General features: G+C 39.0%; 1 protein-coding gene across 2 annotated transcripts; it reads left to right on the top strand.

Moving 5' to 3' along the window:
• Positions 1-496: 496 nt before the first annotated feature.
• LOC146475788 (bifunctional arginine demethylase and lysyl-hydroxylase PSR-like) lies at positions 497-12,428 on the top strand. 2 transcript variants are annotated; one of them, XM_085115520.1, is made up of 12 exons: positions 497-603; positions 2,530-2,882; positions 3,989-4,210; positions 4,700-4,778; positions 5,652-5,793; positions 6,344-6,456; positions 7,422-7,524; positions 8,372-8,428; positions 9,173-9,243; positions 10,099-10,278; positions 10,879-10,914; positions 11,697-12,428. In XM_085115520.1, exons 2-12 carry the CDS (start codon positions 2,539-2,541, stop codon positions 11,814-11,816), a joined length of 1,467 nt encoding a protein of 488 aa, XP_084971646.1. In that variant the 5' UTR covers positions 497-603; positions 2,530-2,538; the 3' UTR covers positions 11,817-12,428. The 2 variants fall into 2 exon arrangements, with proteins under 2 accessions (XP_084971646.1, XP_084971645.1); XM_085115519.1 differs by lacking the exon at positions 497-603 and adding an exon at positions 1,471-1,840.
• Positions 12,429-17,963: the final 5,535 nt, after the last annotated feature.

The following is a 17,963-nucleotide window of genomic DNA, read 5'->3' on the forward strand; positions in this document are numbered from 1 at the left end:
TTTCTTCCTAATTACTTTCTTTTTTCGGCTTTCGAACTGAAGTCGCGTATCAACCTGCGTAAGGCGTGCACCTTGCTTTTTGGCATAAAAATAATCGCTCTGTTTTACAGCAAAGAGCATTTTATCAGTTACAAGATTATGCAATTTTCCTTTGGTCCTAATATTTCATCTTCTAAGTGGGGGCTTACCTCCGAACAATCGAGCTGCTTCTCTTCGGGGAAGAAAATATATCGGCGTTCCGGCCATGGCCATACGGTCTTCGGGTTTGAGTTAAAAAATTAAGTAGCGGCCAGCCCCCACGGGACCCCCCCCCCCCCCCCTCAGATCTGCCATTGCCACTTCACAACCGGTTGCCATAACTTCTTAGAAAGGCGGATAAAGTGCCTTTCTCTCATTGCCTATTCATGCTCTCTAAGGACAACGACTCGCCCCCAATTCAATTTTTGCAATGTAAATATCATATTTAGATAGGAAAAATTCATAAAGATTGACGTACCACTTCACTGACAACAGGTCAAGGGCTAGTACGCTGAGAAAGCTGAAATTCTGACTTGATCGGTCGCACGAAAGCGGTTTTATAATAGGCAACAGTTGAAACATAAGGTAACACGTTTTATTTTGTTTGGGATGTCATAATGTTCATTGACTGCTTCGTGTTTAACTAATAAGTAAACATTTGCTGCGTTCAATTTCTTTGAAATATGAATACAAAACAGTCCCTAAATGGGAGAGCAAGACGAGATCTTCTCAAACATTATCTCGGAACGGCTGTTTTTAAAAAATCGCATTTGCTACAGCATTTGTCTCTTTGGTTCACTCGAACCATTTGAATTTTGGTCTGGGTAAATGGCATTTTCTACCTTTCTAAAGTCAGGTGCAATATAAATCACGTTTTGAATAGAGACATTAGCGTAAAGTTATAATTTGTAACCAATACCACGTCTGTACATTTGTGTCTAAAATGCTTTCGGGACTGCAGAAAAAGGTATGGTTCTTGCTTCAAGTTGGTCAAAACTGGAATTGAAATATTTTATTATTGATTTTTATATGTGCTCTTCTATAATGTATTTTCAATATGCATGAACAAAAGTCAATAGTTCCAAGCTATAATGGAAACTCTAAAATTGAAAGACCATTTTGTCTCCTGAAAAACTCAATAGAATATCAACCACCATTGGGACCAAGTGAATTGCTACTTGAGTATAAGGACATTAACGTATAAATTACGGAATTAACGGTAATTATATTTTAGTCAGCTTTCTCGAGGCCAATTTGATGATTTTCATAGGGTAGCATAATTTTAAATTCAGTCGAATTTATAATACCTACGCTTGGGGCAATAAGTTTAAGATAGATTGATGGGTCTAAAGATACACAATAATTTCGCTTTTTCGCAATTTCATGCGGTTTAAACCGTAGAAAAAAATAATCCCACCAGACGAAATAAAAAGAAAGTTAATTCAGGGTTAATGAAAGATTGAAAATTATCCAGATTGACGAATATTTTGTATGGTCTTTCCAAAATGTCCAACTTAAATTGTCGAGAAGATTATTTCGTTATACCTTTTTTCCCACCAAACGCAGTCACTTCAATTCTTCTCGTATTCATGTATTAAGGTAGTTTGCCTGAAAAGAAAGCTAAAACATGCTTAGAACTGATTATGCAGCCGGTCCTCAATATACAAGCACAACCTGTCAGGTAAGAGGCCTAAGAGGTATTGAGAACACTACTGACTGAATAAGGCCTGATCGCAAGTTACCGTGCCACAATACCAGGCTTAATGTACTCGACATGGACGGAGATCAAAGATGTTACTTAGGATGTGGTTTATGCGTTCAAGTACGTTACATTTACAAATTAGGGAGTTTAAGCACAGACGTTCATGTTTCCTTTTTCGGCGTGGTTTTGCTCATTACCACGGACAGGAACAGCTCTTGTTGATGACTGTGGCTTGACGTTACCAACGCGATGGCGTGAAAACGCTCCAAAAAAGGAAAAAATTCAAGTTTCGGTTGCCGCTCCAAAACGTCTGTGCTTAAGCTCCCTATTAGCAGAATTAGCCATACAAATTACATTGTATGTTGTCGCATTATCCAATTGTTGCTTGTCCTGAGGTCGGCCGGATCATGTGTCAAGTGGTCGCTTACGGGAGGTTCAAAAAATGAAAATTTCAAATCACCAGCCGAAGAAGTGGTCGCGGTCGCTAACGAGAGGTTCCGACCATAGTGATTTGACAGGGGAAATTTTTGTATTTTGGAAAAGTGGTCGCTTACGAGACTTGGTCGCACAAGAAGGTAGTCGCTTACGGGAAGTTGTCGCACAGAGAAGATCGACTGTATGTAATTCAATTTCTGATTGAATTATTCGATAAAGTAATCAGTAATCACTAGCTTAATTGAAAAGTGTTCTATTTTGGATTATTTTTTAACATACATTCTCTAATTCGTAAACAGTGGTATGAAAATCCGAAATGTTTACAAAAGAATGCTTTCCAAGTCTCTGTGCGTTTATTTCTTGGAAATTTTTAGGCTCAAAAGATGAAACCGAATGCCAAAAACAAGAACCGTACTCAAGCTAGTAAAACGGCAAACCAAAAACAGAACAAAACTTCTCAAATTTTGCGTGACACCGAGAAAGCAAGAACTTCTTCATATAAGATTACCGCAAGTTTGATGCTACCTGTTGCGTGCATCATGATCTATTACGTCATCAACAAGCCATCAATCATCATGACGGAAACTCAGGAACCATTGTCACCGGAAGTAACTGGTTGGGAGCGAGCTACAACTGAAGAGGAAATGAAATACAACACAAGTTTATGCACGATTGAAAGAAGAGATGCTGAGAGTTTGGATTTAGAAGAATTTGAGAGAGTTTATAGGTAAGGCGCAGAAAACAAGCCGAAAGGTTGTCACGTTCAAATCGCCCCCGTCTGTAAATTCGTGACCTTCTTAAGAGGAGAGGGGAAGGGGAGGGGACAAACTCCACCCTCGGACTTGTCCAACGTTCGAATTTTCACGTGTGCTTGATTCGGTCGAAAGCAGTTGAGCTTTGATCTCATGTACAAAGCAGGGTAACTTTTGATTCAAGATCAGATGTAGTTTGTTCGAGTTTCTCCTGAAGTTTAAACAGGATTTCACCCATTCTCCCTAGTAGCTCTAGGTGAGAACTTTTTGCCAGTCTTAAGTGTCCCATCAGTATCATGCAGCATCAGGAAGGGACCTTTTTTTCACAATTTTTCTGGAAAGATCGAAGAGATCTTTGCTGACAAGCATCCATAAGGAGTAGCAAGACTTTGAAGTAAAATCTAAGACTCAAATTTCTGCAAGGCTGATCGGACTGCGTAGAAAACTTAACACGACAGCGACATGATAGAGACCAAACCAAGAATCAACAGAATGCGGCAACCGTGGACAGCTGTTTCGAGCTGGTTGGTTCTCGTTTCGGATGGGCCCAAATTCAGACATCCGTCCACGTCATAGCGCGTGTCTACGAACAATGAACAAAAGAACTGAAATATCATGTCGCTGTCGCAATAAGTTAAATGAGAAAAGCAAAACTTTCCTTCACAGGTACATGGCCAAACTATGTTAAAAAGTACAGCATATCGGATCTAAAAATCTAAAGTCTTCTCATCTATACCAAACATCTTTGTTCGACATCAAAGGCGCACGAAATGGCGTTCTAAGTGACTTCACGCAGAGGAACGCACTTTACCTTTCTGAATGGGTTGAGGTGTAGAACTAGCGAGTTGGACCGTATTTCGATCGGACTTAACGTCAGTGGGTCGGAGGGTCGGTTATTTAAGGCTAAATTTGTCTGTGCATTGTCGCGTTGTTTCTTTAGGCTAGACCATGTTAACTCTGTACAGGCGTGTTGAAGAAGTGTTCAACGCAGTCGACTTACTTTCGACCCCATTTTTCTCCTGTTTTCGCCCTTCTTTACTGCGGAACTATACCTTTCGCATCCATTTAATTTTTCTTGCAGGTATAAGAAGCCATTGATCGTACATTTCAAAAATGGAGCTTCTGATTGGACGGATCCAATGAAATGGACAAAGGCCAGTCTCCTCAAGATGTACAGTGATTGGTCCGTTCTTAGTGGGACATCAGAAGATATTGTACGGAGTGGAGGCAACGGTGACACAGAGACATCTTTTGACGAATACTTGGACATGATGCACGAAAAGGAGCATAACGAAGAACCCATGTGAGTTTGATTGAAAAATAAAGATCCGAGATTTGTCTATGTGCGAGGAATTGAATAGACTAAGTGATCGCAGCGAGCGAGTGAGTTTTCAAATCCCATGTCCTTCTACTTGCGTGCGCATCTCTTGATTGATTTTGCAGTTTTGGCTAAAGCTAATATGTCAGTTGAGGCACAGGCGCAATAGAAGCCGCTTGAGGCTAATTTGCAGACAACTCGTCGCGGGATTTTTGCTTTTTCGTCATTGCAAAAGCTATCAAAACTATTGCAAAAATAGCTTCTCTAATTACTAAAGGACGCTTGTAAATAAAAAATTTAGCTAACTTTCCGAAATTGAATGCGATTCAAACAGATAAAAACAGCTTATTGAACTCTCCAACGGTATTTGAAAAAGTTGGGCCAACGATTTCTAAGTGCTTGTCATCAACGCGCGCATGCAGCTGGGGTATTTTTCGTCAATTTTCTAACTTCATTCCATTAACTCCATTTTAGGTACATGTTTGATAGATCCTTTTACAACCAAAGCGATCTTCCGCAGAGTATAAAAGTACCGGAGTATTTTAACATAAAGGTAAAACCAATCTTTTTAGTAGGCCTTACTATGTTCACAACTAAGTGCAAACGATGTCAAGACAATTTTCCAATATCACATTTTCCAGCAGATAGCGAAAAAGGTTGACTGACAGAACTCGAGTTTGCCTTTAACTGGTAACAGGTGTCGTGAAATGTGCGGATGAGTGACCCATAGTAAAGACCGGAAAGTGGTCTCAGGTATCAGGCGAGAGAAACAGCAACCGAGTGAAAACGTGTGACCTTAACCGGTGCTAGAAGCGCGTGAATACATGCAACTTCAATTTGATCGTCTCATCCTTCGTTTCAGTTATATTTATCGTCTGATTCGTTTCTGTCTTCTGTCCTCCTTGACACCTCGTTACCAGGCCTTTTTCCTCGTAAACTGGAAAAGCCTGGGAACGAGATTGGCAACCTCGCTTTCGTGAACTCTAGATCCCCTTAGAAGAGTAGACCGCATAAATAGTATTGTTCGTTGAACTATTAAGGCTCAAGTTAGTTAAATCATGAATCCCACCAGCAAAATTATGTCGATTGATACTAAACGTAACATGAAATAATAGAGCGGTTTCCAATTGAGTGTCGAAAGTAATTTCGCGTTTACTTTGGTTTGGCATTACTACCCTCTGTGATTGGTTAACAAAACTTGCGCCACTTTCTCAGCCAATGAGAAGCAAAACCAGAACCAATCGTGTTTTGGCCGCACGCGTTTTCCCGCGCTTGACGCCAGTTACATGCCGGTATTTACTTCGAATTCTGATTGGTTCACTACGCTGTTTACATTTGTTGCGATTGGCCAGAGTAATTACTTTGGTTTTGATTTTACGACACTCAATTGGAAACCGCTCTTTTAACTATTAAATTCTTTTCTCAGGACGGAGTGGATTCCAGCATATTTTTTCTTGGAGGCTCAGGGTCTGGTGTAAGCTTTCATAAGCATGCGGATGCGTGGAATGGAGTTATCTTTGGAAGGAAACGCTGGTTTCTTTACCCACCTCAAAAAACACCACCAGGAGGTAAGATAGAGCATGCGCACGCAATATAGCACAGGCAACCCAACGAAAGACAATTATTATTCAACACATCGTTACACTGCCCAAATATTGTACTGAATATTCGCCGTCAGTAGTCAAGAGATATTTTTAACAATTATCCAGCTCAAACTTGCGGAAAATCGCGGAATAATGCGGAACAATAAAACCAGGGGATATTCCGCAAGATTGAGCAGGATAACTGTTTTATTATTCAACACATTGATAACAACACAGTTCTATTGAAGAAGAGCTGGAGACGATCTTTACTTTACCATTTTTCTCCCCGACACACGAAATTACGTAAATCGTAGGACATCTGTTAACTACGGACGACGAACATTGGGTGCACCATGACCATATTTAGGCAGTGTTACAATGTGTTGAATAATTTTAAACTTGTTGTATAAGTAATTATATCATTCAGAAGATGCACGAGTTTCTTGTAAATGTGCACACAAACAATAGTATTGGGAAATACGTATGCAAAATGCTAACATCGTGTACCGGGTATCTTCTGCCCTGTTATTTTCAGGTGTATGGCCAAGTTTTTCTCAGCTAGATTGGATAAATAAAGTTTATCCCGACTTACAACCAAAAGACAAACCTTTGGAATGTATACAGGAGGAAGGAGAAATTCTCTACTTGGTAAGTTTAGTGGAGACGTTAGAGAGTTCTTACAGTAATTATCGAAAGGACAAAACATGTGTTTGCATGGGTCCTTTGTGAGCGCTAAAATATTTGTAAGTGGTTAATATACAAAACAAGTGAATTCTTTTTTACCATACTAAACAGGCTGCCTAAAAAGAGAAACAATTATGATTTGTTTCATGTGAATTTTCCAAACTTGGTACCGTTTTCATATTTTCCCGCGCATGGCACCACAAATCATGATATCTTGCGCCGTTTTCCTCCTCCTGCGCTTCATCATAATCATCATCATCATCATTTTCATCATCATCAGTCATCCATCATCATCATCATCATCAACAACATCATTATCATAATCGTTATTTATACACAAAGTCGTACATCAAATTATCTTCGTATTGGCCGGGTCAGCACGAAGCCCACGTGAAAAAATAAAAAACTACGCTAAACAAAGATAGTACCGCTTTCATATTTTCCAGCGCTTGGCCGCTGTTAATCATTATTTTTCGTACATGTACCGCTTAATGTTTTCCCGCGAATGTCACCGGAATCGCTGGCTCGATTTCCCACTTCTTGCTTTTGGCACCGGTTACATGTTGTCCTGCGCTTTGCACCAGTTGTAGACTAAATGAGGTTGTGGTCGGGGAAGGAGGAGGGGGGCGCTAAACGTTTATTTCTACGAGTCATGTTATTTCACTGTCAGTATTAGATCGGTTTTAAATTGAGTGTCCGAAGAAATTCACGTTCGCTTTGCGCATGCTTTTGCTTTACGATGCTATTTGATTGGCTAAAAATATCTCGCATGCCACTTTTTCGATCATGAAAAAGTAAAACTAAAACCAAATTGTCCTCTAATAGAAAACCGCTTTATAAAATAAAACTTTGCACCAGCCCAAGATATTTACAGATTAAGACAGTTTCTGGAATAGGTCTTTACGGATGTTTTTTTACTCCTTTTTCAGCCTGAGTCATATTATCATGGGACAGTGAACATTGGTGATACAATGGCAATAGGAATCCAAAAGTTCAACGCTGCCACAGAAATCGAGAAGCTGTTTTACAAATGTAAGTTCGTACATTTTGGATTCGCAAGACTGCCTATACTGGAACATGACTCAGTTATATTCAAGCGGATTTTGTTAATAGACCAGGGCCGAGTTGTTCGAAAGCCGATTAACGCTGATCTACGATTAAAAGTTAATCGAGGCTTTTATTTCGCTCTTAAAAAGTGGTTTAAGAGCCTTATTTCAAGCTAAAGGTAAAGAAAAGTTTAAGTCAAAACTGAGAGCAAAAAATCTTTTGGAAGAATTTTTACCGATTAGTATATTAAACTTGAATCAAAGTTCACATTAATCCAGGACAAGAATCGGTTTTACAGCGTTCATCAGTTGTTAGCGGTACTATTAAGTGCCTTTAATTTAAATGGTCACACTTTTTTTAACAAAGATAATAACCTCTGAAGATCTGAAGTCTGGAGATTTTTCTTTTGCGACAAATTGCCCAAACTATGCGCGCAACTTACGACCCAAAAACTTCGACCCATCCTCCCAAAAAATTGCCCTTCCCACACATCTCCGACTCCCCGTAAAATTGACATCTTTGGTCTATACTCTTATAGACCATAAAATGACGCCATAAAATGTCCAAAACTTGGCAGTGAAACCATTCGCCTACGGCTCGTGGTTCCACTTGAGTTTTGAACATTTAATTATTTTCTGAAAACTGTAACAAAATGCAAACAGGAAGATTCGTTTGGTATCACATCCCACCACCCCCTTGTTAAACACTAAGGCCAAGTATATTCCTTGACTCCAAAGTCCTCGTTATGAAAAAAATAATTAGCAAAGGCAATACATTGAATCACCGCGAAGGAACATAAATTTGTGTTTACACTGACTATTTTTCCTAACAGCGGGTAAAGGGAAAGCAGATCTGGAAATTTTCCAAGAGCTGTCATCTTTATTACCAGGTATTTAAGTCTACGTTTTATTTGTAGTACAAAGCCACAGCCACAAAAGCGATGTTTTTTTGGCGCGGGCGACAGGATTTTTTCGCTCGAGAGGTAAACCTCAAGTGTAACAACCTTTGCGCTTGCGCCGAGGGGGCAAATCTGTCTCTCAAATTAATGCTCTCTTTCAAGTAAGCTCATTACATGTTAAACTAAAATTCCGCTAACAAAAAGCTGGGATGGGCTAGCATCCATCAATTGAAAGCTTTAATGATGGTTAATCCATTTTATGAATTGATGTTTTAATGAGGGAAATATGATCAAATTCATTCAATCATTCATTCGTTCGTTCCTTCGTTTGTTCGTTCGTTCGTTTGTTCATTCATTCAATCATTCGTTTGTTCATTCGTTCTTTCTTTCGTGCGTTTGTTCGTTCGTTCGTTCGTTTGTTCGTTCGTTCGTTCGTTCGTTCGTTCATTCATTCAATCAATCAATCAATCAATCAATCAATCAATCAATCATTCATTCATTCATTCATTCATTCATCCATTCGTTCGTTCGTTTGTTCTTTCATTCGTTTTTTGTTCGTCCATTCGTTCGTCCGTTCGTTAGTTTGTTCCTTCATTCCTTACAGTTATGATCAAGTCTCAGCGGAATGAAACACCTATAATAAAGAAGATTATTCAAAGCATGAACTGACTGAGACGTTTATCTTGAAACTGCTCTTGGAATTTACGAATTACTTGTTATTCTCGTTCATTTCAGAAAGCACTGAGGTTTTTCATAAGCTTGCCGACCAATATTTTAGGAAAGGAAATACTAAACAAGCTATCGAGGTAAGTTCTATTAAAAGAAAGTTGTAGAATGATCGTTATCACTTTCTCCTTTCTCTGCACTTTTGCTGATGCTTCATTCTGAGCAGTGCAAGGCTGGGCGGCACTTGTTTGACAGAAAAGAATCGGCATTAGATTAGAAAAACTGCAAGCCCAAGCGTAAGCTTGAGCATAATAACCCAGCCCCACTGTGCGTACGTAAATCGCTTTTCGCTCTTGTTTTACGACGTTGTTCTTATCCCTGTGCTTGTTTTCAGATCTATGTCTGAATACTTCGTTTTTACTCAACCGTTTTTACAATAACTGTTAAAATTTCCGCGCGCTGATTGGCTCGTAGCTATTGTCTATAAGAGCACAGACAATAAAAATGATGTCAGATGTAACGCGCGCGCTTTTTCAACAGAAATAAAGGCAATTCCTCTCTTAATCTTTCCATGTTATTGTAAAAACAAATCGACGGCAGTTTGCTGTGGTCTATACTCTTATAGACCATAAAATGACGCCATAAATGTTCAGAACTTGACCGTGAAACCACTTGCCTACGACTTGTGGTTCCTCTTGAGTTGTGAACATTTTATGACGTCATTTTATGGTTTATAAGAGTATAAATAACAGAAAACTGCCGTCGATTTGTTAATTATTTTTTTGAATTCCCAGGAATTCAGACTCCCCTTTTTAACCCATCACAGGTATTGCACAATTCTCAGGCGGACCGGAATTTCAACTTAACTTGAAATAAAAAAGTAATCCGAAACGGATCTAACAATTGACCGAACTGTGAAAACGCCATGACAGAGGCGAAGTATGAGAGCTGTACGTTCCTGTCGACCATCACGAATCCGTAACTCTCTGTTGCAGACACTCGAGACCGCTGTACAAATGGATCCCTTGTTTGTAATAGCTAGGCTTGATCTCGCTAGATATTACAATCACTATGGAAACGCGATGAAAGCGGACCAGTTATTTAAAGAAGCTCTTAAACTTCACGCTGACAGTTTTGATGGACACGTCCACTACGGAGAATTCCTTTTTAAGAAGGTACGGAGCTACGATGTGATTGCTTACGAGGAGTTGACATTAGAAAACATAGGCACTCAATGCATGCAGAATGGGTGGCGTTATCTGACAAGTGGTCACGTGATTAGGGTAGCATGGTATCGATCTCCTACGGTCGTAAAAATCTGAGATTTCGTGTCATAAACCACGTGAGAAAAACAACTGAACAGCGCTGTAAGAAGAATTAAAAAGGCTTTCAGAACACTTGTAACATTTCATCTAGCCACAACGAAATTAGACTAAATGATAATAGCAAGGTTTGAACCCAGTCATGTCATAAGTGGGTATATAATGATCATCAGTGTCAGTGTAGTCCTAAGAAGGGCTGTTTGAGGTGACATCAATGTAAATATCACATCAAACAGTCCTTCTTAGGACTAACAGACTTCCGGGTTTTCTGATACCGGAAGTGAACACACTTACTAGTGGAAAATATAAATTGGGCGATAACAAAGGAAACAATATTTTTTAGAGGGACGTTTTGATAATAAAATGATATCGAATAGTTGAACTTTAGGACTTCTGTAGGCTTCTGTTTTTTAGAATTATGGCGGCTAATGACTATACGTTTTCATTTACCAGGGTGATTATAAAAATGCGGCAAGCCAATACAAGGAGGTTAGTATATAAGTATAAATGTAACTTGCCCCTTTCATTTGATCACGATTTTACTAAATCTAACCAACTAATTAACTATTAAACCAATGACAATTAACCACGATGGAAACTAACTCGATGAACCCGACGGAATGCGAAACAAAAGCATGAACAGAAAATTGGAATTAAAACATGAGCAAAAGACGTGTAGCCTATTCCAATTAAAGGGGCAGTATCATGCGAGATATCATAATTTTTGGCCAAAATTAACTAAATTTAAACTTTGGACACTGTGTTAATTAATTTCTAAATCAGTAATTTAAAGAAATTTTAATAGTGATTCTAAGAGGAAAGGTTGAACCAAAATATAGTACAACCGGAGATTTTTAGTGCGTTACGACAGCGAAATTTGAAAACGTCCGCCCGACGTTTTCAAATTTGAACCTCTGTTAATCTTGGTCATCTGCCGGTGAAAATATCCGTGTAACATGTAACATGTAACATGTAACAGGCGCCAAGCTCGGAAACCACGTGACGATTAGTTTTGCTCCTTACTGATGAAAGTAAAGCAGATTTGGTGTAATCGAATGGAGCACACTGCGAGCATTATCTTGTAGCAGCCTCTAGTCGCTCACGCAGCTACAAGCGTTCATGCACAAGGGGGAGAGTATGTCAAAATCTCATTTTACACGGTTGAGTTAACACTGAAAAATGTTTTTGACACAGTGTGCACGCGATTTATTCAACAGGTAATGTTTCTTGCAGTCTTCATTGTTTAAACACCCTTCTTTGTTTGCTTTTAGATAACCAGACTGAAACCTGACAGGGCATTTGGATTTTACTACCTGGCTAAGTGTCTTGAAAAAATTGGTGACAAAGACGGAGCCAGAAATGCTATGCAAACAGCGCAAAGCTTATCATGAACTTACCATGTATTTGAAACAAACTGGAGCATCCTTTTTACTTAATTAAGGTGTCTGCGGTTCAATTCTCCCAAATCCCGAATACACACCAAACCCGCCAGGCGATAAAAGTTTTTGTGTTTCAATTCCTATCTTTTTTGATATGTTGCTGTAAAGTTTTAGTGATAACTTGTCCTGTACATTTCACGAATTATAAAGGTTTCAAAAATCAATTGAAATATGAATTGATGCTCAAAATTAAGCAATCAGTTCACTAGATATTACATTTCTGTTCGTTTCTACAGCTTAAAATCTAGTAGTAACGAAGGCATTTTTTTCACTCCTCTATTTATGTAGTTCAAAATAGAGTAACAAGTATCATCATTGTAAGGACAAGTAGCACGAATTTCAAACACATTTTAGGCGAATTTGACAACTTGAGTTTTAAATCAGAAGTACCTGATAGGGCCGCTCGACTAAAACCGCGCTCTGCAGGTTGGAATAGAGCTGGCTGGGAACTGAATACATTAGACGGTTAACTGGTTGGTCGTTTACGAGGCAGCGGAAATGAACAAAAACGCATGCGCGTGGTGGACAGAAAACCTGTTGAAAAAAATTGTTTTAAAGCAAACGACGTTAAGCCGCGGCCACACGAGCGATTTTTTGCTCGCGCAGGTGATGCGATTTTTTCAAATTTTGTCGCGTCGCCAGCGCGAGAGGGTGGCTACACGAGTGACAAATTCTAGCGAGTTTGGCGACAAATTGAAAGCCGCGTGAATCGCATACTTCAAGAGACCTGGCGCTATAAACAGACTTGGGGGAAGGCCCTTTCGGACGAGGATATTGTTTTTTCGCCTATTTGCATTCTTCTTCTTGACGATAAAAAGCAAACGAAGGAAGAAGAAAATTAAGAAAAGGTCAACGTGGGTCCGTCCGTGGCTCGCAAAGAGAAAGGAACAAGGATTTTACCATCAAATGCTGACGGAAATTTCAGTCGTTGATATCCCGGCGTTTCCCGAGCTATTGCGGATGACGAGGCTTAGTTGCAGGGTGGCTACACGGGCGCTATGTCTACGATTTTGTCGCGAAAATTTCAATTCTGGCGACTTTTTTCTCGCGATTTTTTCACCTGTCGCGTCGCAAGTTCAAGGGTGGCTACACGTGCGATTTTCATCTCGCGCTGGCGACGCGACAAAGTTTGAAAAAATCGCATCACCTGCGCGAGCAAAAAATCGCTCGTGTGGCCGCGGCTTTAGATTTAAATTTGCGTTCAAATCCCGAAGATGACCTGTAGAGTTCATTTTCAAAGTAACAGGTTTTAATAGCGGGAGTTCTTTGCATTGCTGGACGAGCGATACATCAGAAGTAGATTACAACATCGTAAGCCGTGGAATTGAAAAATTGATTGGTTAAAATTTTCTGCGATCTGTCAGATCAGACCCATCATAACTCGCGGTTCACCAAAGCAAAGACCTGACATGTCATTTTGCGAGAATTGCTGAAAAACAATATGGCTTGCTAGAGGCGCAGCAGGTCTTCAAGTGTCTTAATTGAAAAGTAAACGTTTTGTAGTTTTGATTCTTATAGTGTCTGCAACTGAAGGTAAGGAAGACCCAGTCCACGAAGACCGAAGAAGACGAGGGTTATAAACCATCGAAGGAAAAACAATTTCGTTTCTCTTGCGTGCAATTATTTGATGTCATTTACGTTGCTATTTTTGAGATAATTTGCACGAAATGTCACTTGTTGTGATGGTTAGGAATAAAATTATTACCATATATGAAAATATCTTGATTAGTTATATATGTTTCGCCTTCAGCCACTTAATAGTTTTGGCTTCTTTTTAATTAGACACAGCTATTTCGTTTTTTGTTACAGCAATACAAAGTACAGTTCATGCTGTATCATTAAGAAGGAGGATTTTTAGAACTAAACAAATATTTGCGTTTCATTTCAACCTCAATAATTTCCTTTCTGAAAGTTTCTGAAGAATACTTTGTCGCTATACGTTCATAGCAATTAATCAAATCATTGTCGACATTTATGTCACTCTAAAAGCATTTTTTCTTTGATCTATGTCAGTAAATTGTAAGAAATTTAGCATAGCGTTTAACGTGGGTGGCGCATATTAAGCAACAGGTTATGATAGCGGGGTTTCTTCGCGAATTTGTAACATGATAAATTTGGAATCAAGTAAACAAAACATAATTAAAATTAAATCTTTTTTGTCCATTACAAAAAAGTCTGTCCGGCATTTATATTTTACTTGTACAGAATTTTAATTGTGAAAGAGCAATTATTCACGCCGAGAATTGCTCGTTCTTGTACCTGTTATGGCGTGTCAATATAATGTTTAGAAAAAAAAATGGCTAGAAATTTGAAATCAACAGTTTGGTTTGAAGCTTGCATTTTTGTGCCAGAGTTTTTAATCCTGTGCTGAATAAAATTGCAGGTGGATTGCGGTTCGCTTCATGCAGAAAGCTAAAACACGCGATGCGATTGGTTAAATGTTACATGGCCTGTCAACTTCCCTAGAGTTGAAAAGTATTGTCATAGAAACGGCCAAATGAACGCTTTTTAAATATTTTATGCCATTTCGCGCGTGTTGTTTGAAGAGCGAGGAGGTGCGTTTTGAAGGATAAACATTGGAAGCCCGGCTTCACTTAGGACAGACGCACCTTTGTAAGTGAGCAAGAGGATTTTCAAGTTGAAGTCATGTCCGCTGAAGGCGAAGAAGCTCCGGCCGCTGCTGCCTCAGAGGAACAACCTGCGCCAGCAGAAGACGAAGGCGAAAGCGGAGAGAAGGCAGCGGAGGAAAATGCGAATGAAACTCCTGCAGAGGGCGAAGGCGGTGAAGGCGAAGCAGCGGGGAAAGAGGCCGATAGTGGCGAAAAGGAGGAGAAAAAGGACCCGGAAAAATCAACAGATGACGAAGAGAAGAAAGACGCTGAAAAAAAATCGTCACCCGAGGAAGAAGACCAAGGGTGTTGTTGTGTGATAATTTAACGTTGGAATATTTATAGACCGCACTTCATCGTTAGCTTTAGTTGACATTTGCAATCACCATCAACTTAGGGAAAAAGATTGGATTCACAAACGTACGGAGTTAAGACATTTCTGGAGAGGAATCTCGCTTCAATAAGAAGCCAACTGGATATTTTTTACGTCTAAAGGAATATTTTGTATGGTGGTAACAGCCAGTTGAAGACTGTATAAACTTTCCAAGCAGGGATCGAATATTTAGAAGCGACAATTTTATTCAAACGCAGCAAGTCCTGCTCTGCAATTCAATTTTATTTGAGGTGGACTTAAATGTCGAATATGCTAACTAGCAACCGATGTCCTCTGAAAATATTTTGCTAGCATTTGCTGGTATATTCAGCTTTTAAATGTTGTGAGAGATAAAATTATATTATGAGGTTGAAGTGATTATTTTGTTATGGGGATGGACTCTCGTTCGCCACACCCTAAAGTACTTCTAACGTTGATGCAAAAGAACTGGGTTCGTTTTAATTTATATTAAGAGTAACAGTTAAAATTTTTCATATATTTATAGATTGTAGATTTACCTAGCGTGTGTAAATAGATTTGTCTCGAGTGCGGACAAGAAAATAGCTGAACTTTTCGATTTTTATATTACAGAACAGAACGTTTAATTTCGGCGTGTGTTCTAAGCTAGACGCAGACATATTTACATTTTACGAGTACCTCGGAACCAGACCGAATTTTTTCTTGCTCTTTGTTGTATTCAAGTGTAATTACATGTATTAAATAAAGAAATGGGTGGAATCTCTTAGGAATTGAATGAGGGTCAGAATTTCTGGTCATTGAAGGAAGAGTTTGTCGGGTTTCACTTGGTTTTGCGGGTGGAGATAAAAATTTAATGATCAAAACAAAACTGCGTAAATGCTATTAGATATTAAATTATGTTGCTATATGATATTTTTTCGATTCTGTTAGGATTTCTAAATATATTTATCACCTCGCCTATTAGTACTGTAGGGCATTTATCAGTATGATGTTGGGTGAAATACGGTTTTTGCAAAGTTTCATGAGATACGGGTGCCAAGAAAATCTACCTGTCTTTCTTGTGCAATAATGAAAACAAGTTTGAGAAACCAAGCTTAGAAACCAATCAAATTATTTTGAAGACCAAGTCGTTGAAAACAGGTTTCTTAAATTTCAGAGACGCCTTCACAAATGAATCCTGGGTTTGCAAAATTCGCCTAGCAACACAAGTAGCTGTGTGTATTTCACGGAAAGGTTATGTGACAATTATCCATTTCGGGGGGAGGGAGGGGAGAATGTTACGCGCGTCAACGTTTATATATTTCCCAAGAGTTCACCCTGGAAGACGCCCAAAGAATGTGATGAAATACAACAGGGTTCTGTTTGTGTTTCTTTAGATGGTGTTTCAGCTTTGCTTGTCTATGATTTTTCTTCCAAATTTGCCAAATTGGTCTTGAAGAAACCCGATTCCCACAATAAACTCTAGTTGAACAAAACAAGAAAAGTTTGTCGATATATGAAACCGGTGAAGTACAATTTTCTAGTTTTCGATTAAGTTGTGTTGTCTTTCCATTTTCCCGTCATTTAGACAACATGGGGAGCTTTAGCAAGGACGACAGCGATGGCAGCGAAAACGTGAATTCGCGTTTTTTCAAACGTCGTCGCGATTATTCAATCTCGCTTTAAATGTCAAATGTAGATGAAATTTCCTGGAGTTGAATTACTTGGAGACTTCACCCAAGTTTAGAAAGAGAAAGAATATTTCGCCGTCGTGTGTTTACGTCCTCCATAAAACGTCCCATCAGGAAATTTAATGTCCTAGTCGTGCAATGACGGCAAAGAAATGTCCCAAAAAGTGTAATGCACGTGTGAAGAGTTATTGTTTTGGTTATGAAGCCAATTGCCTTTTTTACGTTCTCCTTGCCGTCGCCGTTCTCGTTGCTAAACTCCCCTTTTGTGAAACGACAGTAGCCGCCTCGTCTTAAAAAGGTGGATTTGATCATGAAATGATTGGCATTGGGTGTGCAGCAAAATTAGTCATGGGATAATATATACACAGCTTGCGTAAACGTCAAAAATGCCGCGTAATCTACCTTCTTAAAAGCAAAGGTAAAGAGAATTGCCTCCTTCCCTTTCATTCCGTACATGCAAGGAAGATTGTCTCCCTTTCAAATATTGGGTTTATGCAATTGCGTCGTTCGCCTGTTGTCCAAACCACGCAATAGCGTTTCAATTCACGCCCGTATGCACGTAAAAATTTTCTCGACAACCGTGAAATCCACCCCCAGATTTCGTTGGGTGGAAAATCCATATTGAATTCAAATTAGGGGAAGTTGTCTGAATGGATTTAAAAACACCCCTTCGTCATTTGACGGTTGGTAAATTTTAAATTTATACTGGATGTGATCTAAAGAATAAATCATCTTCCTCAATTCATGCTTTCTGTTTTAGAAGAGTTCTTTAACTTCGGTTATTTGGGGGCAAAAGTTAACGCTGGGCAACATAACACGCAGAAAAAAACTGAGAAAATGTAAATATTGTAGTGCATAAATTTGCTTCTATTCTGATCTGGGTTATTCTCAGCCCGAAATTTATGAACAGTATAGAAATACATTCAAGCACTAAAATATTTATATTAACAGCATTTTGTGCCATAATTACGCAGTCATACCCTGAAACACCGTTTTAACTTTAACATAACATGCTGAAAGGTTTTAAACGCAACATCTTTGCCTTTTTTGCGAGTTTCTAATTACCTTAAAAAGGCCAATTGCTGAAAAAATCATTTCATGCACCGTTATTTTTCATAAGTAGCGATGAATTCCTCTGATAAACCAAATGCTAGAAACTTCACAAGATTAATAAACATGCTGGGTTAGTCAAGTTAAAGTTCTCACCATCAAGCGATAGATAGAAAGTGGATTTTCCTGAAAAATCTTCTCCAGCCCGAAAACTCCTCGTTCTAACGGATCTCGCAAGACCAAAATTAACCCTGAAGGTTTCTTATTGCAAGCAAAATATCGGGCAATTTTTATACATATATTTTTCTGTTTATATATCCAAATTTCTGTTTTTGTCTTTTTGGAAAGCCTCGCTCTTGCCGTCTATGGTTTTTTTGAAAATTGACCCTGGATGGGGGACAAAAACTATCATGGTTGT

Source organism: Pavona decussata, unplaced genomic scaffold (genome assembly GCF_977016875.1).
Source record: "Pavona decussata unplaced genomic scaffold, jaPavDecu1.1 SCAFFOLD_83, whole genome shotgun sequence".
Lineage (NCBI taxonomy): Eukaryota > Metazoa > Cnidaria > Anthozoa > Scleractinia > Agariciidae > Pavona > Pavona decussata.